The sequence below is a fragment of the Propithecus coquereli genome, unplaced genomic scaffold (genome assembly GCF_000956105.1).
Source record: "Propithecus coquereli isolate 6110/MARCELLA unplaced genomic scaffold, Pcoq_1.0 Scaffold415, whole genome shotgun sequence".
Taxonomy (NCBI): domain Eukaryota; kingdom Metazoa; phylum Chordata; class Mammalia; order Primates; family Indriidae; genus Propithecus; species Propithecus coquereli.
Genome location: NW_012149897.1, coordinates 473467 through 500791, shown reverse-complemented (window position 1 = coordinate 500791; position 27325 = coordinate 473467). Strand labels below are relative to the sequence as shown.

Here is a 27325-nt window from a genome sequence, read left to right as displayed (position 1 = left end):
CCTTAGTGCTCCTTGGCCCCCAAGAGCTCTGCACAAGAAAACAAAAGGCCAGCTGCTGGGTGGCATGGCGTGGCAAAGGCAGTGGGATTCCTCTCCACACCCAGCCTTCGTGCCTAAGGAAATGCCCACACCAAAAGATTTCAACACAAACATGAGAGAATATTTTAAAATTGAAATAAAAAATATTTAAAGCTGTCACTTTTTCTGGGGACCAAAGGGATTCTGAGCTTCTAGGGGGAAACAAGAAATCAGAGGTAGAAAAGAGTTTAGGTTAAACACCAGCAAGAATTTCTAGCCCTGACGGTATTTTAGACATTGAAACAGAATATGGAGAGATACTGTAGGATCCTTTCTGAAAATTGTGTCTGTCCAAGATATTTTAGGCTTTAGCCCAACTAACAAGGTGGAATATATCTTTGCACGACTTCCTAAATTCTCTTGTAACACAGGATTTTATTCTCTTCTCTTCACAAGAAGCCTTGCTTTGGAAAGAACAGGAAGGGATGCTTTCATGTTTTAGAGATGCACTCAGGCTTAAAGAAATGGGTTCTCAAGAAGAGGCGGAAGATGATCCTGGGAGATCTTCGACCACTTTAGACAGTGGAAAGCCATTTTTGGAAGTCACGGGAAAGGAAAATACACATAGACAAATCTAAAGGGATATAGGGTAAAATGTCAATAGCAGTTATTTGGGGGTTTAGAATTATGAAAATTTTTTTTTTCTTTTTACTCATCATTTATATTTCTAAACTTTTTATGCAAAAATATTTGAGAGCTGTATGGCTTTTTTTTTATCAGAATTTAGCGTGAAATTCCAAACTCTAAATCATGTTAGGAAAAGGGGGTAATTCTTTGGCCTACTTGGCTGAACATTTCCTGAAAGCCTTGTTTAAAATCAGTTGTTTTCTGTCCACTGGCAAAAACAATTATAGGATATCAGGCTAAGTAATATTGATATCACTTCATGTGTTATATTTTTAGTGTTATAATATTTAGCATTAAACAGTAAGTGCTCTAGCCTGTATTTAAAAAAAATTGAGGATTTAGTGGTTAGGGCAACAAAATGTGCTAGTTGTACCCAGTGAAGCTAAGAGAAGGCCACAGGCAAATTGATGCTAACTGGAGTTTCTGCCTTACCTGCCTCCCCAGAGATGTTCTGTCAATGGTGAAACTCTTCAGGGTTTAACAGCTTGTAAAAAAAAAAAATCTAGGAGGGCTTTCAAATCCTACACCCCAGTAAAAGGGCATTGGTGAAAACTGTTAGGAAGCCACTTAAAAAGAATCTGCAGCCTCTGGGGCAATGACCACCCTCTGCAAGGTGTCATGAGTCACTTAGTTAATCATAAGCAAAGTCTTCTAAATACATTAGGGGCTTATTTTCAGGCATCAGATATGCCTGTAAATTACACATAGTTGATTTATATTCAGAATTCCAATTTCAAAGGTATTAAGTACACATCTTTTTTATCTAAATAGCTTAATAACATAGACTAAATGATATATATATATATATATATATATTTTATATATATGTATATACTTCCCAGTATTCTGAAATTCTATTAGTGTTTTTTGGCGATTTTAGGTACACTACAGAAAATGTCTAATCATGTAAAAGACTAGATTTCCTTAGAATTTAAGACATTGATGGCAGGGACCAAGTCAAATTTATTAATATATTTGTTGGAGATTAATAAATACTACTTGAAGTAAGAAGGCAAGGTATCACATACAGATAATTTTTAATGTGTTACTATCTATTTAGATATATTTTTTCTTATAATAATACCTAGAGGTTTTAGTTAGAAGAATAGCTACCTGAATAAACTCAGGTTGGAATTATGAGTTCTACATTTGGTGATGGTTATTTATATTTTGCCTGATTTTATCTGTTCACCTAGTCCTTAGCTCTTAGATATAGAATTATAAGTTCTTAATAGCAATCAATTAAAAATCCTTAGTTTTATAGGAATTTGCTATCACCTAATATGATTAAAACATATGAATGTAAATTTTTTTGGACATAGAAATATGAGTATCAAAAGGAATTCACGAGCTCCAGTAAAACCTTAAGCAAATAAGACATTAACCTTCTGAAAAGGATGGTGGTCGAATTCTATTTTTAATTGCCTGCATTAATTTAAAATATCACTCTTACACATTATGTTATTTATGAACTGATTAAATTTCGGGTCTAAATTATAGCAGTAACGAAATTTTAGGAAATTTTAAAAAGTAGAAGAACTATACATAATCCTACTATCAAATACTGCTATTATTCATTTTTAAAAACAGCAATTATGAGATTTTAGAGATGAAAAAGCAATTTTATCCCTAAACAATTAAAGAACAATCAAAATTTATTAAATATATTTTCTAGAAATTGTGCTGAGCATTTTACAAGCCCAGTACTACTTCAACTTCTTAACAACCTCATGAGGCAGGTACTCTTGGAATTTCACAGAGGAAGAAACCAGACATGAAAAAGTTCAGTGACTTGCTCAAGGCCATTCAGTGAGCACGAGGACAGAAAGGGTTTTAACTGGGGCCTGACTGTCCTTCATCCCAGCAGTCCCCTCGTTTCACCAATTGGAAAAAAGAGGGCCCAGAGAATTCAAATGAGTTGCCTAAGGTGCTGCAACTATCTATGACATAGCCCTGACTGTAATTTTTATGATTTCTAGGGATTACTTATATTTCAATATTTAATACTTCTTATCAGTCAGTGTTGGCTTTAAACCTGCTCCATGCCCCAGGTTAAATCAGCTTTATCCCATTCTGTCTCCAGTTGTCTACACCAGGGGCTCTTAACTTCTCCTGCACATTGAAAGAATACTGAGGCCTTTAAAAAATACAGATGCTTGGATCTGATTCCCAGGTTTAGGAATTTAATTGACTGACCGAGGGTGCAACCTGGGCACTGGGATGAGAGCTCTCTGGGTGAATCTAATGTGTGGCAAGAGTCGAGAGGCACTAGTCTACCCATGGAACATCCCGTTATTAACCCTTTTACATATATTCCAAAACATTTTAGATCATTTTATCACCTTCTTGCATCTATGTCATGTGGTTAAAATATGTTCATGATGTGTATGCCTAAAACGAATAAATGAACATAAACATATCACTCTGTATAAATGACATATGTTTAAAAAAAGAGGTAAATAAGGTATCAGGTTGAATTGGATTATTGAATTTCAAGCACTGATTATGTACCTAATTATACTAAATGTAATTTAATCCATGATATAGCCTTCTGCTGCTAGTGCTTATGTCAGTTAAGGAAATATGGGCCCAATTAAGTATATCCCTTAGGTAGTTTGTTATCTGAAGCAAAGATACTCTTTGGGTCTATGGGTTTATAGGAAACAGATCGATATGGTCAAAGTCACATTCTCTAGCATTGCCTTCGAATTACTTGAATGAATCACAGAATTTGTATTTATACTTGTGTTTGATTTAAAATTGAATTAAGTTACCACCAGAACTAATCCCCCAAATTAAATTTTCAAATCTGTGAGAAACCTGCCCATTCACCAAGCTGTGCTTACCTGAGCAAATGGAGTCACGATCAAGTCATCTCCATGTCTGAAAAATAAACCAAATCCTGTGTTAGAAGTCACCAATAACTCTGGCCTCTTTGATCAATATGAAACGGCAAGTTCCAGTTTCACAAATTCCCATAGAGAATTACAGTAATTCCATCTTTATTCTTCAGCACATGTTCCTCCCAGCAACTGGATTGAAAGTATCTTGTTTGGAATGTTAACCATTGTCCAAGTCCCTGGGTAAAAAGAAGGGCTTCTTGATCATCAACCAAGGTCACTGTTGCTTTTTAAGCACACAGGATATGCAACAGTAGAAACGGAGTTCCGGTAGTGGAGCGGAGTTTTACTTTTGGCTTCTTATTGTAGATATTAGTAGTGGGTGCCGTGGAAGGAACCGGCAACTGCATTGGCTTCAGTAAGAGGACCCTGGACCATTTAACTTTGAAGGTGATTAGCATGGAGTGTTCTGCATCATCCTGTGTGCGTCTTGGGCAGCCTAGGAGCTGTAGATGACATGGGACTGCATCATGCACTAATAAAAACCCAGCGAAACTTTTCAACTGACTCACATCCCAGCCGCTGTAGTTGCAGGGGAATGTTACTCCGTGTGTGCTGTTGCTGCAGCAACCTCGGCTGCTCCATGCCCGGGGTATAGGAGCAAGGTGTCAGCATGACGTGTCTTGGAGGGACAGGGAAAGGCGAGGAAAGCTGCACAACATTCTACTTAGAGAAAAGTGAGAAACTGGGGCTCAGGGTTCTCTTGTGGTGTTTCTTAGCATGAATAATTCGAGAGAAGGATTTCTAGAATCTCCATGGGCTATTTCTTGATCTAGCTAGCCAAAGCTCTTTAATCAAAAGTGAATGGAGTTATTCTACAAAGAAAACTCCCTGGACACGACCCTCACTGAAAATGGTGCAACTAAACTGTTCGCTCACTCGTGAGCAATCTGAAAAGGACCCAAGTGATATAAAACAACACGTGTGAAATATGCTGCAGCACAAAGGGCATACGGATGATGTTAGCAAATAAACTGTTACCAATAACTAAGCCAGCTGTTACGGTCATCATCAAATCATGCAGGCATCTTGAAAATAAAAATGCGGAAAATAAAAGCAGAAAAAGGGAAAACACATACTTTAAAGGAAACACATGCTATTTTGTACCCCCTTAGTTTCAAAATTGCACTTTTCAAGTAAGGGGCATCTGTTCTTTATAGAGATTATTTATAGAATCCTAGACTTTAAGAAGCCTGGACACTGAGTTTTAATGATGTTTTGTAGAGGAGGTAACTGAGGTTCAGGGAGATCGTAAGGTCTAAAAGCTAATAAATGGTAGACGCAGGATGTCAGTCAAAAAGGCTTTCTAAGGCCCAGTCCAGAGAGGCTCTTTCCCCAAAAATGCCCCACAGTGGGAGCAAGCCTGGTGCACTGAAGCGGTAAGGAGGCCACTGTGCCGGAGGGAGCCAGCAGGAAGGCACAAAGCCAAGGAGTTAGAGGAGACACCTGGGTGAGGAAGAACAACGTGCAGAGCAGGAACTTTGGTGAGCAGCTCAGTGATTCTGGAGAATGCCATGCAAGGCAGGAAGTGCAAGAATAGTGGTTGGTGGTGAGTCAGGCAGCCAGTTACAGAGCCCTTGTAGTACAAGTAAATGAACTTGGATTTTACTTTGTGGCGGAAGTTTGAGTTGGAATTCCAGCTCTGGCACAGACTACAAGTGTGAACGTGTGCATGTTATAAACCTCTTTCTCTTCATCTCTTCATCTGTAAAACAGAGATAAAGTACACACATATGGTATTGTCTTGGGACTAAATAAGTTAATAATGTTGGTGCTGAGAAATGTCTTTACCACATAGTAATGCTCAATAGACATTAGCTGCAATAGTAATAATTAGTAGTAGTAAATATTTTTAGATTGTAATGACTTTTGCTTTCCTATGCAGTCAGGAGATTGCAAAGACTCAGAAAACTGATAGATAAGAAGGACTCTTGAGCTACGTGACAGGTCTGCAGAGGATTGAGGCTTTCAAGAAGCAAAACTAGAAGCAGGGAGACCAGATGAAAGGGTGGAGGAGATAAGAAGCTCAACTAAATCAGTGGTAGTCGAGAGAGAGAGGGAAGATGACATTAAGGGCTCTGTAAACAAAAGCAAAAACAAACAAAAATTTTATGAAAAATTTCAAACATTTCCCAAAATGAAAATAATGTTATCATGACTGGTACATTTTATATAATAACACCAACTATTACAACAATGTTGCAAGGTAGAAAATACTACTCCCATTTTGCAGATGGGAAAATTGAGAATTGAATCAGTTAAGAGACTTAACACTGAGTCACCCAGGTAGTAAGCTCTATATAGCCATAACTGGAATGGGCCCTGCTTAGGATTTCACTGTCTGATTCTTACAGAAACAGCTTAAAAACAGATTAAAAAGGAGGCTCTAGGAAAATGGCAAAAAAAAAGGGAGAAGCGTAGTCACTGTAGGCATCTGGTGGAAAAAGAGACTTGGCCCACCATTCTGACCTTGCTTTCTGGCTGTTGGCTATAGGCAAAATTTAGGACTACAGTTTCTCTTATGAACTTATTTTGAAACAGTTACCTAACTCTTATAAAACAACTGAGAAATACTTACAGATGCACCAGTGTTTAAAAAACAAAAAACATGAGTACAAAATCCAAGGCTGAGCACTTCACCATTTGACAACTTTCTACACACACACAAGGCACTTTAAGAGTCCATCTGAAGCCAAATATTCTTATAAGGCATGAACAAATCAGTAAACTGGGTAGTGTGTTAGAAGTCCAAAGATGAAAGATAATTCCAAATATTTGTATACCATATATATGGCATTCAAGATACTTCAATGATTCCTAAGATAAAAAATATTATTTAAAAATCATTATCCTATGATGGGAGGTATATTACACAAGGAGACACGCCCTACATGTCTGCTCAATTTGGCATCAAATAAACTATTAATCTGCTTCAACATATGGTCAAGCTACAGACATTGTATTTGTAAAATGGACTAGAGGCAGTTCAGAACGCCAAAGTTAAAGTAATACAAAATCTAGATATTGTCCCAACGTGCAGTTTCTTTTTTCATTTTATTCTTTATAATTGCCCAACTACAAAGTTTATTTTCTCAGAATAAGTCATCTTGATCGAGGCACATCATCAATCTGAAATCAATCCATGGAAATATGTCCCCTATGTTTTTACATGCTTTCTACTGGATTTGAATCATTCAAAATTCAAAAGGGTTGAATGTCTTTATAGCACAATTCTTTCTTCGGTTGTATTTCATTCCCAAGTATTGCAAAAGATATATTTAGAATATATAATATTTAAGATAATTTGTTTTCTTCCCTGTCAAAACATAAAGAAACACAATTATAATTTTAGTGAGGGAGATACGACTTTTTCTAATTGCCCGGAAACTGTTTCTGTCAAATATCTCAAGATTGTCTCATTTTGGTAACAGTAAAATGATTCCTAGCATTTCAGTGGCAGATGTCCTCAATAAAGGGTAAGTTATGTTCTATCCATTTTTTCAAATGGATAAGTATATAATACTTAAATTATCTTTAAATACATACCTAATATATAATTTAAAAATCCTTATCTAAGTCCTCAATAAAATATAATAAAACATATCTTTTAATCGTGTCCTATAATTTGCTTATAATAATTAAAAAACAGATCTGGTAGTTAAGACCAACAGAAGATTCATTATTTTATTATATACTATTTGGCATAAAGTATGTGTGGGTTTTAATGAGTTGAATAATTAAACATACCTGAAAAGGCCTATGAAATAAAATGATTCTGAAATCCTTCACTTGAACAACTTTCCCAATAAGGAACTTTTAAAAGTACCTTAGGTAAATGAGGTGGGGTTAGGAGGGGTTATAATTCCACGTAATAAGTCACCTACTGGTGACATGAGTTTTGGGGAGGATTATGCAATATTGTCTTTCATTTAAATAAAAACAAACATAACAACAACAAACTTTTAAAAAAAACAGGTGGGATGTGCTTTAAGGAACAAACAGCTTTGTTTTTTAGAACTGGAGTATTTATGGGGGACAAGTGGGGAGAGAATGAGGCCTGAGGGGTCTCAGAAAAAAGCTTTTTTTTAATTTCAGAGTTTTACGGTGGTACACACGCTTTGGTTATGTAATTTGCTTTTGTACAGTTTATATCAAAATTATAAGTGTGAGCTTCACCCAGTTAGTGTGCATTGTACCTGCTAGGTGTGAATTTACCCAAATGTATATATGGATGTATTTATGTATGTATATAAGTATGTATGTATGTGAGTGATGAAACTGATAGCCAGGAAACAGTTACAGCAGAGTACAAGTGCAGAAACATCTAGAATAGACAGGATGAACCCTTGCAGGTCACTGTGGGAGTCAGTGTCACACTGGTCTTCAGTCTTGTGATGTGGAAGGAGGTGCCGCATGCTCGGTCACCTGCGCTGGTTACAAGGGGCTGAACCAGAGTCACCTTCTGTAGCCCCTGAAGCCCTGCCTCTCACCTGTCCCAAAGAGAAGGGCTTGCTGAGTCCTGAGCCGGTGCTACTGGAGGCAGAGGATACAAGGCTCAACACAGTGCACTCTTGAGTTTTCTTTCTTCCTCAAGAGAAATGACAATTGAGTCTAGAACTCCGACTCTCTATGCCTTCTGCCATCCTTCTACTTCTGTATTATTTACCATTTTATTTTCTATCTTCATTCTTTATGTAATAAGAAGCCAGAAAAATAGACAAGAAATCGAAAGAAAGAAATCCAAAAGCAAGCCCTTTTACAGAAACCTCATTGGGATCCATAAACTATTAAAGTACTTAAATGAAAAAACCTGTTGTCATCTTAAAAAATAAGTTCAATCAACATCAGCACCTGAAAACATAATTTCATAAACAATTTCGAGATTGTGTTAAAACACACTAGGTGGCAACCTTTCTCCATTTTACTATTACCAAACCAGAAGGAAAAGGAGATGAAGTTAATTAGAAGAGAGTTTTTACTTTATTGAGGGAGGACCCCTAATCCTATGGTATTAAAAGCATTAGTGGCCATGTAAGACCTGCTGCTTCTGAATATCACACATTGCAAATTTTAGCAAGACAAATGGTTATATGCACTATCTTTGAAGAAGAGTCAGTGGATGAGTTTGATCTTCTGTGCTTCAGCTGCTCTTGCTGGAAAGATATTCTCCTCTGGAGTTTGTCAGTGGGATTAGGAAATTGATAAACATACAGATAACTGGTATTTTGAAATTCTAAGGTCTTTCTTCTCTCAGACTCAAAACTATCATCCATCCTGAATTCACCTCTTTTAGGATTACAGAGAAACAGTATGTTCTCATTTTTAATATGCACATAAAAATGTTTCTAGAAGCCTAGGCTATTTGACAACAACCAAAAACACCCAAGAATTAGCTACAAGAGGAGCCATGTCTACTCACCATTCTCTATTTCTATTCTTCATAGAGTATGGACATGTACAACAAACAAATACATACATAACACAATCTACTTGATCTTTGCAAAGTTATATATATTGTAGAAACTCTGGGAGATAAAGGAAAACTTAAAGAACCACCCAAAGGTAACTATTGATAACATTTTCCTTCTGGATGTATGTGAGCACATGTGTGTTATATGGTGCATGACTTTAATGGAATACATGATTTCTTACAGAATTGGAATCATACTGTATATTCAATTTTATATCCTGCTTTTAGCATTAAACATTAATGAATCATGAAACATTTCACATGCCTTTATTCTTTAAAAACATTTTAATTATCCCAGTCTATGTTCAGTAATCTCCAAGTTTTTCAGGTAAATATGAATCCAATTATATTAAAATGTAAGCACTAATTCTATTTTAAAATACATTTTTTTTGAAATAATTGTGTGAGTTACTTAGCTTCATTGCAGTTCATGTATTAATCATTCATTCTTTTAAAAGCTACTTATTAAAGGAAACACGCCTATTTTGATAAAACACTTGTAAGCAAAGCTAAATGTTAAAATAATACACGAGAAATTGGGCTTCAAGGGGAACTCATGGGGAAGTTGAATATTTTATGTTACCACCCTTTTAAATTAAAAACATAAAACTATAGGTTCAGACAATAAAAGTATTCTGGAAAATTTGACTACAAAGAATATTTTGCAAAAGTAAATTATATTTTTCCATCGATATTATTTTAAAAAGATGATTTGTTTTCCCCCCAAAAAAGTTCACTCTGACAAATTATAAATGCCACATTTAAGAATATAATGAATGATTTTAAATTACTTATGAAGGAGGCATTATAATTTTGGATTAACTCCTAGTAATTTATGTATTGCTAAAATAAAACAAAACAAAAAACACATCAAAATTATGCTTCATTGGTATTATAATAGATTTACCTGAGCACATGGATCCTCTGTATTGCTTGAAGTTGGAACTAGCTCCATTGTAAGTCAAAACAAATTAAGCAGTACCTCTATTTATGAAACCCCAGGGAATGAAGTTCCTAATATAACAAAGCCAACTTCAGTCACAAGTGAATGCAATTTTCCTCTTTGAAGCTATTGCCACTTAGGATTAAAGTAATCCATTCAACACAAAATCTTGTATGAAAAATCACAACCACCAAAACTTTCAATTTGGCAAGAGTGCCCAGCAACCTTTTTCTGAGAATCAAGGAAAATGTAAATTAATATAAGAGTAAAATTAAAACTGTGCAGTATTGTGTGAGGTAATATCTTCCAAATTGAAATTTTTCATTGTCAAACCCAAGCCACGTGTGTGTATCTGTATATGCAGCTTTGCTGGGGTTTTTTGATAATGCTAAATATAGTTATCAGTCATCAAGTGGAAATGTTTACTCCCATTTAATGAGTACATTGGTGTTTATATTCCATACTAGCACAAAAAGAAGGAATTTTAGTCCTTCCCACAATTTTAACAGACAAGCCTATTTTATAAAAATAGGTGAATGAGTGCTCACCTGGCCATTTAAATTCTTAACTTAGTGAGGAAACAGCCTGTCTTCTGTACTTTTTATCCTTTCTTTGCCCTCAAATTGTAAATTCCTAATAGACTTAAGTGTTCATCTACCCTGAAATCTCTCACTGGTGTCCAGCAAAGTGATTTGATAGCACTGAGAGCCTCTATAATATGTTATCATCATTTTTTATTTCTTAAGTAGGCTTTCAATATAATTATTTTTAAAAAAGTCAGAGTACAAATATCCAATGTAGTTGTAAATAATAATGGTAATAATTATGAATAATTGTCATTATCATAAAATGATAATGATAACTAATATTTTTCAAATGATTCCTATGTGCTAAGCATCGTGAAAAGCGTTTTACAACGATTATCTCTTATTAGGTTCTTTCTGTAGATTAGAAAAGGGAGGCCCAAGAAGGACACAAAATAACATGTCCATGAAGTGATGGGGTTAGGGTTAAATTCAGGCCATGCAATTCTGCATCTATAATGCATTTATCGATGCCAGAACACATGCAAAGCACTGCATATTCTTTGGTATATGTTACGTCTCATGAAGACGATATGCTAAAGACAACAAATAGAAGAGTTAGGGCCGGGCACGGTGGCTCACGCCTGTAATCCTAGCACTCTGGGAGGCCGAGGCAGGCGGATCGTTTGAGCTCAGGAGTTCGAGACCAGCCTGAGCAAGAGCGAGACCCCCGTCTCTACTAAAAATAGAAAGAAATTACTTGGACAGCTAAAAATCTATATAGAAAAAATTAGCCAGGCATGGTAGTACATGCCTGTAGTCCCAGCTACTTGGGAGGCTGAGGCAGTAGGATCGCTTTAGCCCAGGAGCTTGAGGTTGCTGTGAGCTAGGCTGATCCCACGGCACTCTAGCCTGGGCAGCAGAGTGAGACTGTCTCAAAAAAGAAAAGAAGAGTTACACATAAATGCAAAAATAAAATCAAACAGCAAAAACAAAACAACAACACTTTACCAGTGATTTACAAAACAAAGTGAGCTTGGCCTTGAGTTGGAATTTAGGCAAAATAAGGAAAAAAATTACCAAGTCTAAAATGGGATCTCTTTAATTGTCATAAGAGAAAAACTTAGGCTTCATTAGAGAAAATACATGCCAAAAAATGTCTTCCAACTTATTAGTTGTATGATGGCACAACAATCTGTGCTTAAAATGATATATCAAAAAAATTCCAATTTCAGTAATTTAAGAAGTATTTAGCACACGTGTGTAGACACATTCACTAAGCAGATTAGGTTATTTTTGTTTGATAAATACTGATGAAACAGAGTGATTTTTCCAGGAGTGCTAATGTCACAAATTAAAACTAGGCGGAGAGTCTTACTTCCACAGAGTGGAAAGAGGCAGGCAGAAAGGACTGAGTACGCAGGCTGGTGTCCACAGGTGCCCTCACTTTGTGTTCTAGGAACAGGCTCTTCTTTCATAGTCTATCTTGTAACATTTGACAAGCCCATTCTTAACGTCAGTGGCCCTGGCCCTGCCCTCTTGGTTTTCCTCCAGAATGCGTTACTAGGGGAAAGATTTATGGGTAGCTAGCATGACGATTTTAAAGGTCTACATGTGGTGAAAGGATTCAGTAGATTAAAAGGAAGCCTTTGATCAAATAGAGAGGAGAACACTATGTTTTATGCATGCCAACTGTGTGCCAGACATGGTGTTCTACAACATACCGTATTTAATTCTGACGACTCTGTATTAAATGCATGCTCGTGTTTACATTCTAAGATAAGGAACTAGGCTCTGAGAATTTAAGTAACTCATCGCAGTCAAGCCCTTGGCAAGTGCCAGGGTTCAATGGTTTCTAAATGCCAGTCTAAGATCTGATGCTTGTTCAGCAGAATGCTCATTGGTCTTTGTCAAAATGAAAGCTGACATGGACCAGGGAGTGAGGTTTTAAAAAGCTGTATGTATTCCTTTGGAAAACTCTCTTTTATTCTGAGATTATGCTCTCTCTTTTTCATTGCAATGAAAATGCCTTTTAAAAATAAAATGATTGCATATATGTATTAATGGGAATTTTCTTTTTAATGTACTTCTCCTGACAAAGTAAGGAGTTGTAACCCTAGGTCAGTCTCCCAGGTCTTTTTGAAATTTTATTGGATCATAAAATCCCAAGGCATGAAATTGTACATTTTGCTGGACTTGAACCCAGGCTTTAAAATACTGTTTTGTTTCTATCATGCTACTTTCTGTATGCTCAAATGGATTCAGACTATTCTTAAGCCACGTGGAAGTAAATATCCTAGGCTCTAGAACAGTACTCCCCAATAGAATATTTCTGCAATAGAATATTCTATAATATTTTCTATCTATGCTGTCCAATATGCTATCCACTAGCCGCAAACACACAGAAAAAGTAACCAGCCACACAAACAAAACTGGCTTTGTAACAAACCTGGTTATAACGAACCTGGGGATGTTTCTTCAGTGAACCTGCCCTGAACCACACCATGAAGTGTCATGAATCTAAGAGCAAAGCCCAGTGTCTGATATTCCTTACTTTCTGGTTGAGACTTTCTCTCTATATATTTGTAATAGCACATCTTTAAATGATTCATATTGCAGGATTTAGAAAGAATGATTCTGTAATACTCCCTAGTACACCTTATCTCAAGAAACCCATCACATAAATGTTCCAGCATTATTTTTCCTTATATGGCTCAGGAGATACTGAGAACAATTCATTAAGGAGCTAAGACAAGCAAAAAAATATATATATATATATATATTTAAAGTGATTGATGTGTAAGTGAAAACAAGCATTTATAAAGGAATCTCAGTGTTGGCTGGAGAAGTCTCCTTTTCTATCTAGGATTAAAAAAATAAATAAATAAAGACAGGAATGAATGCTTCCAACTCCCAGGCTGCCACCACCTCCTAAACTATCAAGATTAAAACTTTAGAAAATTTATATTTATAATACACTGTGCCATGGTTTTGGTTTTTGTCTTCTTTAATATATAGAGGGCAGAGGGTTGAGATAGGAAAGCAGATAAGAGCCACCAGGCACAATATCCACAAGTGATTGAAGCAGAACCTCTTTTGGTGGCCATCTGCCTCTTAAAATTTCAAGGGGCAGGAAGAGTCGATAATGTTCAATGACAGTTCCTTCATTTAGAGCCACACTGCACTGACAGCATTATCCAGGTTACTGGAATAGCTTTTTTCTTTCAAGATGGTCTTCAAAATTTCCTTATTTTAGTTAGTTAGTTTAGTTTACTTGCAAATTGCTCTTAGAGATTGTGTTCTTTTGAGATATGCTGAAAAATAGGCCAGCTCTTCCTTGACCAAGGGTGATTCAAGTTGGCTCTTTAGCAGGAATCTGATGTCTCAGGGGATTGTGGGATAACTGCTTTTATTATTAAACTACTTCTTCTCCCCACATTTTTAAAAAAGCAGATGTTACCCCTCATAAAGTATTAAATCTGAGGTAAAGGCATAATTGCATAATAAAATATTTACTAATTTAAATAATTCCCCTTCACATTGCCTATTTCTTTATGTACAGGAGTTGAAGATGAATCAGGTGACAATTTTTTTAGGTTTGTTTTTTTTTTTTTTACACAATTAAAAGTGAGTCCAAAGACTGATAAACATAGTGAGTATGAGGGAGATTAAGAAAAGAAAATTGTGTGCTAAATATTAGGGCAAAGTCCTGGAGTTAGAAATTGCAGTAGCCTTGTCATTGAAACAGAGAATTATTGATATGTTCGGTTAGTCTCATTTATTTCCCCTCAGCTTATATAACTTTTCATGACTCATATTTATCCCTCCATATCTCAGACTTCAGTATATACCTATTACTTTGGCAGAGATAACCATGAGATATTAGTATATATAATTCAATGAATTTGTTATTTTGAAAGGTTGGAGCATGGCACAATGAAACCCAGACATGCTGACATATAGTAATCCATTAAAATTGACTCTTTATTTTTACCCTGTGGCATTAAAAATATAATCATTCAAAATGTCAGCACATCAGATTTCCTTCTTCATGATTTTTTTAAAGTATGAGATTAGAAATATAAAATGTGTAGTCAGCTAGTATTTTAAATTACCCAGTTCAAAGATTGAAGAAACATGTTTAACTAATTTATAAGTATTATTTTACCATTAATTGAACTCCTGTTTTTTGAGTTAGAAATAAAATTACCTCAGTGACTGAATAAAGGGCAAATAAACAGATATTTTAAAAAAACGGTAGCAAAAAGGTATTCTAGTAGCTGATGATCTTAGAATAATATTCTGCCAATGAACTTCTTGGGATTTTATAGCTAGTGTTAATGTCTACTTCAATACTCCGAATAATAATAGTAACAGTGGTCAGCTCACATGAATCAAAGAAAAAGCCTGATCTATCAAGATCATTTCCAAAATAATAGCACTTTTGACAATAATAGAAGATTGTGGCTACCTGGAGTCCTAATAGATTAAAAACAAGATAAATTCTCTACTCTGGAGCACACCTGAAAGTTCATGGCTTTGGACCTATTGAGTTATTTCTTTCTCTTAACAAAATTTCTCATCACACAGAGATCTGATTTACCTCCAAGCCTTAGGACAGGAATAAATACCCTAACACAGAGGTTCTCAAACTTGTTGCCCCTAACATCTCAGGATTTTTTTTTTTTTTACAGCACCTCATCTGCCAAAAGAAATAACTAATAATTCCAATTATTAAGTAGTTAGGTCCATATAATTTAATAAGGTTTTGTCCTAACGATTTAGCAACTGTTGAACACTACACAAGTTCTCACTTTGGAATGAGATTGGACACTGCCTCTCTTTTGCTCAGTACTCGCTTTTTATCCCGCAACCGCAGAAAACCTAGTTTTGCAGAGATATGATGTCACAGAGAGGAATGTCATGATCTAAATTAGCAACTGGGAACTATTTCAAGCTATTAGTTTTCCAGGTGGCTGCCAGATGTTTTTGTGTTTCTCTTGAAAATTTAAAATACCCTTGCACCCATGTGAGTTCTCTCTGTTGCCTCAGCACACATTTTCTGGATCCTGGCCCCAGCCCCATTCCCCCTACACCACAGAGTGAGGGATGAGGACACCCCCTCAGTTGGGAACACCCAGGAATTGGGGAAGGGACTACTTGGCTGTGGTACCTTTTTGTGTTTAGTTAATGGAACAAAGCTTTCAAATGGCAAATCGATATGATTTTGAAACCTACAATCTAGCTAGGAAAGGGCTACAAACTTTTCATGTAGTTCCAGTGAGAACTAGAACATTTGTAATGCAACATGTCTTTTTGTTATACTTTTGGAGATACCCTAGTAGGACCAAGGAAGAAAAATGTAACCTGGAATAAAAGATACCAATAGACATACAGGCAATCCTTCTTCCTTTTTCAAGGTCAGGCCTAGATGCAATATCGCCCCTTTACTCAGTAGGCAAAAGAAGTGGGGAGGAATGGCTATGACTGAAAACCCACGTTAGAGGCCCAAGAGGTGGTGAGGGACTTGCTAGCTGCTAAAGAAAGTGTAGCAGTTTGAAATGGGTGTGAGGGATATTGTCCACTAGCTGAGAGGATGTCCCCATGGGGCACTCCAAAGGCCTGATCGATAAGGTCCTAAATGTCTGTATGGTACATGGGGACAAGTGAGCTAGACCCCCAGGTGTGCCCCAGCTTTTTATGATATATTGAGTGTACTCACTCCTCCTCATAGCCCCTTCTGCACATATCCCCCCTACCCCATATTCTTTTATTTTGAGACAGAGTCTGGCTCTGTTGCCCAGGCTAGAGTGCCGTGGCGTCAGCCTAGCTCACAGCAACCTCAAACTCCTGGGCTCAAGCGATCCTTCTGCCTCAGCCTCCCGAGTATCTGGGACTACAGGTATGCATGCACCACCATGCCTGGCTAATTTTTTCTATGTATATATTTTCAGTTGTCCAGATCATTTCTTTCTATTTTTTAGCAGAGATGGGGCCTCGCTCTTGCTCAGGCTGGTCTCAAACTCTTGACCTTGAGCAATCCACCCACCTTGGCCTCCAGAGTGCTAGGATTACAGGCGTGAGCCACCGTGCCCAGCCCCCCTTCCCCATATTCTGTATGTATGTGTAAAGTATGTCAATATGAGTAAAGAGCTGCTTGGATCATCTCTGGAGTCTATATGTTAGTGTTCATTCAACAAAGGATGGGAAAGAGAGGGTTAGTTATCATATTTTTCTAAAAACCTAAGTGGTTTGACAAGTAGCTTATATTCAATAAATTCTTAGTTTTATTACTAAACTCTATTTTTCTTGTACTGCTAATTCTCCCTTTAATCTTTGCAATGTTTCATATCTTCGTATGTCTCCAAATATACACACTATATTATTAGACGATGTGCAACAAGTAACTGTTATTCAAAAGCTGAAAATTTAAGAGATAAAAATGTAATTATGTTTATTCTGTAATTTTCTTCATGTTTCTTTATGACATCACTTGGGCAACCTTCTGTTATCTAGTTTCTCTACTGTTATAAAAATTTTTTTTACTATTAATGGTAGTTTAAATTTATTTTTCATGTATTTATTAGTATTTACTGTACTCATGCTAATACTTAACATTTTCTTTCTTATTTTTCTTAAGAATTAAGTTGATGCTGTTTCATCTATATCTAACAAACCGTGATGGTCTCTGACAGAAGCTGCCAGGAACTTCTCTTCTGCCTTACAAAAGCTAATTTTTTAGGTTGTGAGGTTAGCCTAGTCTTATAGACTTGTATATATTTTCTAAGAGTTGGTTGCATTTTTGCTTTGTTACTTGTCTGATCTTTTATCTTATTTTATTCTTAACCAACTTTTTATAGTGCTAAGTAATTCATTTGGTCTAATGGGTTTGGTCAACAAGTACTTCTGTTTCTCAGCAGTTTTTGCTGCAGTAGTACACAGTGCTTTGTTTACAATGGCATTATCAAAATAATGTTTTTCTAGAATGATCAAAATGTTTTTTATGCTTTTAAAAAAGATTAAGCTCATTGGATCTTGGTTCCATAATCTGTAAAATGGAATAATAATCCCTTAGCAAAAGAACTGTGAAAGTATAAAATGTGATAGTTGCTGTAAAAATACTTGGAAAAATAAGGGTGATATACACATATAATGTGTGCTATTATTGCTACCTTTACTGGTCTTAGTTTTTTCTTGTGCCTCAGCTATTTCACTGGTATGTATTTATAGAAGATAAGATGATGACATCCTATCTACTAAGAAGTGATTATTCTCCTTCTCAGTTTCCCAATATATGAAACAATTATATACTACTTAAAGAGCATTTAAAGGTTTTCTAGAACAGTTCATTCAAATAGATAATTACAAACTTTCATTTGGTGCTATTTGTATTCGAAATTTCTAAGGGATTTTCTCAGTAGGAAAGCTCAACTAGAATGATAAGTATAAAATCATCAATTGATGAAAATATGCAGTAATGTCATTCCCTACAAAGCATAGACTTTGGACAATCCTCATAGCATTATCATGAACTAGGTAAGGTAAGAAAATCGAGGTTTGCACGTGGCCACATGAGAAGTCAAAGGAAGAGCAGGCATAATCCTTTACGGTAGAAGATATCTGCAGTATCAGATTGAATATTGAAAGAGTAATTATTTATTCTATTTACCTTTCTTCCCACAGTGGCTTAATCTCTCTGGTAGAAAGAATGCCTTCCAGGAGTCAGTCATTGTCAATGGAAACCTTTATTGCTCAAATGTAAATACCCAGGAGGAATGGAAAAGCTAAACATGTCAACATATTATTTTTCTACAATATATGCAGTTGCATCATGGTCTGATTGAACTCATCATTCCTATGTGAGTCTAATCAGATAAAGAAATTCTTGAGGTACAGAGCAAACTGAGGTCATCTTTGTAAGTTTGTTCGGAAATAAAAGTACTATTTCAATATGAAATGTAGGCTTTTCATAAAATACATGTGTATATTTAGTATTTAATAACTTGAGTAAAGGATATGAAAGAAACAGTCTATACACTGGTACCCTACAATCAATTTACAATTGAAAAATAGAATACGTAACTGTATAAATAGAATCTACTAACTCTCCGTGAGTTTTTCCCTTGTCTCTATCTACACCAAAGTTGTTTCACCTTTGATGAAGTTGAATTAAATGACTTTCAACTTGGTCCTTCACTCATTCAATATTATTTGTCATTCTCTATGGGGCTGTTCAGTATTTTGCTCACCTCTATTCTATTCCCTTTTTTGATCTGCGTAGTGGCTTTTTCAAGCCTTCCCTTTCTTCTCCAGCTGCCCCATCCCTCTTCTCCTTTGGTTATTGATGACTGTACTTTCTACTTTAATGAAAAAGTAGGGATTATTACCCTCAATTCTCAAACATCTTACCCTTCCATCTCCAAATTTATATTTCCTTTTTCCACTTAGTTCTTTCTTCTTTGTTCTTCCTAAATAATACAATACTTTTCTTTACTATTTTTCCAAGGATAGTCTCTTTACTTGAGCTCATGATCACATTTTTTGTCAGCAACTACAGATTCATCTTTAACCCTTTTTTTTTCTTGAGTTTTTAGTCTCATTCTATCTTCCTCAGCTCAAGGATCCTGAATTCAAGATACTTTTCCCTTGAACTTAATTCTCCCCCAAGGAGCCTTAGTTTGCTCTCTCCGCTTTTACTCATCAACCTTCTAAAGAGATGTGCGTACTAGCTCATGTCTCTGCTTTCAATTCACTCCTCAACACACTGGGCGCTTAATCCTGTTACCTGAATAAGAGGCTCCACTCGGTTGTCACTCAAAGACCCAGTCGTTGTAAAAAGTAATTGGTTCTTCTAATTTCTCCAGGTCCTCTGGACTGTTATTTCTGCTCTCTGTCCTTGTACTTTAACTGTTGTCTCATTTCCCCAGCCTCATCGTGTAAAAGTCAAATTCATTACCTAATATCTGCCCTTGTGTTGTCCACTCTCTGTTCTTTGTTCCTCCTGTTAACATCACCATTTATTTACTCATTCAGGGTCAAAACATTAGCATTCTCTTTGATTCTCCTTCCCCATTGGCTGTCCTCCCCGACCCCACCCCCTCACCACACACACACACACACACACACACACAAACACACACACACCATTCTGTTAGGCCCTTGCCACTCAACCAACCTCTTCCTTCTGCAGCCACTTCCTTGATCTAGATCATCGTCACATTTAGCCTGCTTTGTTTCTGTGAATTTGGACATGAACCACTTCCCTACAGTCACTTCATTATGCAATCATTCAACAATAGAGTAATCAGAATGCAATAAAAACAAGAATGTGATCATGCCAAACCCCAGCCAAAAAACCTCTGTGTCTCTTGGGTCCCACAGACTGTACTTAAATCTCCTTTCTCTCTTGCCATGTTTTGCAATTCACATCAAGCAGACTGTCATTCCTTAACTGAGTCATGATTTTCCATGCCTCACCTTTAGCAAATGTTCCCTTAGCCTAGTATTTTCTGCAGCCTTCCACCAAATTCCTATAAGATGAATTGCAATCTCTTATGAGTTTTTGAGGTGGTTTCAGGAGAGGTGGTGAATGTTATTGGACAAATATATAGATCCACAGGAAGAAAGTGGAGGACAATTCTATGCAGAGGCAGAGTTACCACAAACAGCAGTGTAGTATTGAGTGAGAGGAAGGACCTATCTAGAAGCCTCTTGAACATAAAAAGAATAGGAACTCCATAGTAAACATGAGAATGGAATGCACTGAGAAAATAAGCTAACGCTGGTCTATGATCTGCAAACCTGCTTGTCAGTTTTAATTATTTTCCAAACTGTGTCATGTCTTAAATGATATTCAAGTCTGTCTAATGTTTTTTGTGTTTGCCTCTAGTGATTCATATTTAAAAACTGTTTTAATTTGAGCAAAACCCCACAAATATTTCTCAAATGATCTGGCAAACCAATGCTAACACTTTTACATACATCAATTGAAATATATTCAAAATGCTATCCACTCTAATATCACAGAGATTTTCAAAGTGAGTTTAAAGCTTTTCAAAATATTAGAAAATATCCATGTGGCTGGGTAGCTAAAACTCAGGTCCTACATAAATCTAAACTAATGATTTAAGTGTTATTTTCCACTAAAAATTTAATTCTCACTTTTCCCAGGCAATGTATTTTCTGGGAAAACAAACGTTTTTTATCAAGAGTGACAGTATAGTCAAGTTAAATCTACCATTCATTTTTTATAACTTGTATAATTTTATTATTTTTTCTAGATTAGAGGAGAGTGATGCAGTTGAACAAAAATCATTGGTTTTATTACATTATCAACTCTAGATTTAAATTTACTTGATTTTCTATAGGACCTCCCTCTTCTTTTTGCCCACCCTCATACTTACATATCACTAGCAATGGAGGAGTTCCGGGACATAGACTTTGGAGAGAGGTCATAATCACTGTCGGACCGATACAGGAAGGACTCCCGGCGTTGACTGTGGACAAAATTTGCTTGGAGAATTAGCCCAGATCCTGGGCTGGTCATGGGATCCAAGGGACTTCGTCCCACAGATGTGCCATTGTCCACGTCAAAACTGAAAATGAAGGAGAAGGAATTATGTTGCTGTGAACATTTGCCTGTGGATGTTTTAGCAAAGGGTTTAGCTTCTGTTTAGGAATTGACAGTGGAATTAGCAGGAATCAAATGTACAGATGATTCCTGCTATTAAAAAATGATAATACTGAAATAGACAAAAGTAAAAAAAGCCACACTTATTTCATATTCTTTTCCTGAGCTTTTCAATACTGTTGTTAACTGACCAGATACATGACATAGGTATTTTTAAACTCAACATCCCTTAAAAAGGAACCGTTGCGCAAAAAATAGTCTTCTAAGTGCAGAATTCCTTTTTGGAAAATACCAAATCCATAGTAACTCACTAAATATTTGAGTTCAATTCATGCCCTTTATGTGCCTGTGCATCAGTCCCCTAAGCCTAGGCTTCTCCCCCTACCTTCCCCACTACACCTATTCACTCACTAATTTCTGCTGTATCCACTTCCCCCTATCTCCACTACTAACTCATCAGCTCTGACCATTATTATAACAGCCTTTATATTAGTCCCTTGAATCCATTTTCGACGCTGTACCAAGTGTGATTCTTCTTAAAATCAAATTTGACTACATCATTCTTCAGTTTAAAATCCTTCAGTAACTCACTATTGTGCTCAGGATGAAGTCCAGATTTCTTGGCTAGACTGAAAGGCTTAACCATCTGTGCTCAATTATAATACAATTAATTGTCTTCCCAGCTTCAGCTTGCAATCCTCTTCCCTCGGTATTCATGCTGCCCTCACTGAAACCACCACCTCCTTGTCACAGGCTATCCCCACCTAACCTTCTGTTCCCCTAACTACCCAACCTTCCTGTCCCCTGCCTAGTAGTTCTTCATCCTGGAGGACTTGGCCTTCACCTGAAAGGCTGCCCTGATGCCCCAAAGCTTTATGAAATGCCCTTTCTCAGAGTCCAGAGTGCTCACCATTACACCATGGAACCTTCATGAAATGCCCTTTCTCTATGCTCCCAAGACACTTGCCCACTCCCTACTGACAGAATTTACAATGAATTGAGGGGAATAAACATAGCCAAGTATGATGATAGTTATAATAATGATAATCATGATAATAATAATACAACTTTTGGAGCACTTTCCATGGGTCAGACACTGTGCTTTATATATATTATCTCATTGACTCCTCACAATAACCCTTTGAAGTAGGCACTGCATTTCCATTTGAGCATGAGGAATCTGAGGCACGGAGAAGTGCCTCTATGTTTAATAACGTGTTCAAGGCCACACAGCTCATAAACGAGTTTTAAGCTCAAGCTGTCTGATTCTAAAGCATGGGAGAATGGACACTGTTTATGTCTCTTTTAAGAAACTTCCTATTAATCATTAAAAAAGTACAAGAACACCTTTTACCTTCCTCACCTGGATGGATCTTCAAGTGTTAACTTTTTGAAAGTAACATTCTGATTAACTTATAGGTCACATATGTGAAGGCTAATTCTGGGACTAGGTTTTCATATGACCCTTCATTTTGGAATTTGCCAAATTCCCTGATTTTTCTAATTTTGAACACAACAGTGGGGGTATAAAAGAGTCTCTGCTATAACCCATGTGGTGGGTTTCTTCATAGAGTTTCAGATTTCATTTGGATTTAAGGGAGGATCAGTGGGTCTATGAAGAGGCTTAGTGAATGGAACTAAGTGAGATGTTCTATCGTTCCACATGTTTGCTTCCCTTATACAATTCGAGCACGTACATGTTGCTTTTATCAAAAGGCAGGTGTGGAGGAGCAATAATGCAGCTGTATACGGTCCCTTATGGGGGAGCCGTATGAGTAATGACCAGCTGGCCTGTTGCATTCAGAAGCTGTGTGTGGCTAGCACTACTCAGGGCCATGTCCGCTGCAGGCCCAGCCCTTCCTATGGAACCAGCTCCCAACAAGAAGCAAACAGATATCAGATAAACTGAGCAATAAACACATTACTTCCAGGTCTCCACACTGTCTGTTTCAGAGGAATTACTGTGTAACAGTGCGGTCCCAACGCACCTTCCATCCAGCTCCCATGGCTGACTGCTCCCACATTTCCTGGCTAGTGACCTTGTAAGTATTTGTCTTCTCAGGATCATTTCCCATCTTTTTGGCCTGATCCTAGACTCTGCTTCCCTGCTTTAAACATTTTGTCTTCTTGACCATGATGTGGGTTCTCCCTGAGCCAGATTCCTGCCACCGTCCTGAGTAAATAGCTCCCCTCATCTAGCCTAGCCCTCAGGACCTTATACTCAGCACTGGCCCCCTACGAAGACTGAAGTAGGTAAGACACAGCAAGGGCCCCAGCAGAGAAGCTGCTAGGATCCCCTATTAACAGTGGTCCCCATTACCAACCAAAGCATCTATGAAGAGCTCCCATAGGAACCACCCTGCTGAATGTTGCTGGGAACCCTGGGAGCTGCCTCTTCTGCTACACACTGAGAATAATGGCGTGTTGACAATATAGATCTACCAAAAATGTTCCTGTTAAGACAATTATTTGGGCTTTAGAAAACACAGGTTAAATTTTAAACCTTGGTTCTGCCACTTTCCAGTTGCATGCTCTTGGGCAAGTTACTGTACCTTTCCAGGCTTTCAGTTTCTGAAAGGAAATTACAGTACCTAGCTCTAGGGCCCTTATAAGGATTAGAAGAGAAAATGTTTGGAAAGCATTTACCACATTGCCTGGCAGCTAGTACCTTTCCATTAGGTAGCAGCTATTGTTTTCACTTTTATTATTCTTTATCTTGCAAGGAATCTTCCACCTATGTCATTGGCATGGGCAGAACCCAAAGGGAGAGATGAGAGAGGAAGGGAGATGAGGGACAATCACTGAATCAGCTCTGGCAATCAATGAGGTGGCAAATGCTGGAACCAGATTGCTCTTATAACTTCAGCTGCTTGTCCTTCTCCACCCCACTCCACAATTCCAGGGTGATAACATCTGGGGAGAGGGCGGAGACTATTGATCTTTCTCTAGATATTCCTCACTGAGGAGAAAGAACAATTTCCTGCTAGGAAACGTGGAAGGCTTAGAGGTCCCAACAACCTAGGTGGGGCCCCAGCCGAATATAATGAGCAGAAACAGTCCTTTAGACGTAAGTCTCCAGGCACAGGGTGTAGCTTGGAGACCTCGGGTCCCACTTACATTGCTGTTTATTTTCCTGTGCCCAACTCTCCCATGTATGTTGTAGCCCATGCCGCTGGCTGTACAATGGAATCCGTTTTGGTGCTTTGCCGTGGTGGGGGAGGGGAGGCTTGCTTTGAACTTAAAGGAAGAGTAAGTAGAACTAGATGATTACATACAAATTTTTTTTTCTCTCTTTATAATATTAAATGTTTTACCCATTGTTATTAATATTACAAGGTTATAAAACTTGTTTGTAATTAATTCCAGTGATATTTCCCCATTCAGAAGTTCCTGGTAGCTCAAATAGCTTTTCTGGAGCAAAGAAAATACTGATTCTCAAAATTCATCATTTTAACATTTACTTTGTCTCATCATCTATAGAGATGAGGCTGTTAGAAAATAGCATTTTACAGTGATATGTGCAGATGGCAGTCTTTCGCAATCATAAAACTGCATATCACATTTAAGTAGGATACCTTAAGAGGACCTGGTATTTTAGCTACTTTACTAGATCACACAGTTAAATGATACCACACGTGTTAGCTTACATAACATATATAGTTGCACAGAGGACAGATCTTTAAGAACAGGAACATTTTGCCCTTTGTTTTCACAGATGGTTTTTTTATAAACAAAAGCCTGGCACAAAGGTGAAGGGTACAGGCTTATTTATTAGTAATACATCAGGTGATATCTAGAAACATACGACATTTGTTTCTGGCTTGTCAGGGACACTCCCAAGTAACATTGGGCAATTAAGAAATTCAAGATGAAAATGATAGTATGAGTTTAATGTCTGGACTGGAAATGAGAAGGGGTAAGCTTGACTTGCTTAGTAGATATTTAATGGAATGGTATGGCAAAGGCTAATTTTCCTGAAAAATGTTTATTAGACTAGTATTACAGACTGAATATTATTTACCCCAAAATTCATATGTTGGAGCCCTAATCCCCAATGTGACTGCATTTAGAGAAAGGACCTGTGAGGCGGTGATAAAGGCTAAATGAGGCCATAAGGATGGGGCCCTAATCCTAGAGGGCTTGTGTCCTTATAAGAAGAAAAAGAGACACCAGAGTGCTCTCTCTGTGCCCTGTGAGGACAGGGTGAGGAGGCAGCCATCTGCAAGTAGGAACTGAATCAGCTGCACCTTGGTCTTTGACTTCCCAGTGTCCAGAACTGTGAGAAAATAAATGTCTGTTTAAGCCACCTAGTCTACAGTTATTCTGTTATGCAGCCTGAGCTAAGACAACCACAAAGCCCCAATCAAGAATTATTTTATTTGAGGTTTATAGATAACTTTTTAGTGATTATTTTTAAGAAAAAAAATTTTAACTGAAACTTTACTTAACAAAGTACCTCAAATTATTGCTAAGACCAATGCCATAGTTTTTCCCCTACATTTTATTCTAAGAGTTTTACAGGTTCATGTCTTACATTTAAGTCTGTTGAGTTGATTTTTGTGTATGTTGTAAGATAAAGGTTCAATTTTATTATTTTGCATGTGAATATCCAGTTTTCCCAGCACCATTTGTTGAAGAAATTTTCCTTTCTCCATTGTGTATTCTTGGCACCCTTGTCAAATATTAGTTAACCATTTATGTATGGGTTTATTTCTAGGCTCTCTATTCTGTTCCATTGGTCTATATGTCTTTATGCCAGTACTACACTGTTTTGATTAATATAACTTAGTAATATATTTTGAAGTCAGGAAGTGTGAGGACTCCAGCTTTGTTCTTTTTCAAGATTGTTTTGGCTATTCAGGGTCCTTTGTGGTTCCTTATGAATTTTAGCTTTTCTATTTTAGTTAAAAATGCCATTGGGATTTTGATGAGGATTGCACTGAATCTGTAGATAGCTTTGGGCAGTATGCACATTTTAACAATAATAAGTCTTCCCATCCATGGACAAGCACAGGCAACAAAAATAGGCAAATGAGACTACAAGAAAAAAAAAACCTTCTGCACAGCAAAGAAAACTCAATAATCCCCCCCTCCAAGAACCCAATTAAAACCTCCACAATTAAAAAATCCAGTTAAAGAAATTGACATTTCTCCAAAGAAGACACACGAATGGACAACAAGTATATGAAAAGGAGCTCAACGTCACTATCATCAAGGAAAATGCAAATAAAAACCACGATATTGCCTCATTCTTATTAGGATGGCCATTATTTAAAAAAATGTTGGCAAGGATGTGGAATAATTAGAATCTTTGTACACTGATGGTGAGACTGTACAGTGATGCAGCTGCTATGGGAACCAGTATGGAGCTCCCTCAAAAAATTTAAAATAGAACTATCGTACAATCTACCAATTCAGCTTCTGGGTGTTTATCTAAAAAATTGAGATCAGTATGTCAAAGAGATATTTGCACTCCTGTGTTCACTGATGCACTAGTCACAACAATCAAGATGTGGAAACAATCTAAATGTCCATGAATGGATGAGCGGATAAGGCAAATGTGATATATACATACAATGTAATGTTATTCAGCCTTAAATGCAGGAAATCCTGTCATACACTATGCCATGGATGAACCTTGAGGACGTTATGCCAAGTGAAGTTAGTCAGTCACAGATGGACAAATACCGCGTGACTCCACTTATATGAGGAATCTACAGCAGTCAAACTCATAAAAGCAGGAAGTTTGAAGGTGGTTTCCAGGAACAGGGTGGGGTAGAAATGGGGAGTTGCTGCTCAATGTGTATCAAGTTTTAGTCATGCAAGATGAATAAATTCTAGAGTTTTTCCATACAACATTGTGCTTATAGCTAACAGTAATGTACTGTACACTTAAAATTTTAAGAGGGTAGATCTCATGTTATGTGTCTTTGTTTTTACAATAAATTTTTTTTTTTTTTTAAAAAGGATCTTGGTGGGCCTAATATGAGGCTGTGGTGTTGGACACTAGAGGCAAAGCCTGCAATGGCAGTGAGGTCCATATTTGCAGCTATTATCTAGAAATAATGAGCATCTCAAGTAGTAAAATATACACATACAGACACACAACCAGAAAATATGCTGACAATAGAAAGTGTTCATTTTTTATAGTTG

The 27325-nt window shown here is 37.0% G+C and overlaps 1 protein-coding gene across 1 annotated transcript in view; it reads right to left on the bottom strand.

Moving 5' to 3' along the window:
- The window catches only part of LOC105817456 (cAMP-specific 3',5'-cyclic phosphodiesterase 4A-like), a 155225-nt gene extending 131978 nt beyond the window's left edge, over window positions 1-23247 (bottom strand). Inside the window, exons 1-3 of the mRNA XM_012653147.1 lie at window positions 23135-23247; window positions 20946-21137; window positions 3552-3588 (exon numbers count right to left, since the gene is read on the bottom strand). Of these exons, the coding sequence (XP_012508601.1) occupies window positions 3552-3588; window positions 20946-21137; window positions 23135-23247 (342 nt within the window). The remainder of the gene's footprint in view (window positions 1-3551; window positions 3589-20945; window positions 21138-23134) is intronic.
- Between the last annotated feature and the right edge of the window lie 4078 nt (window positions 23248-27325).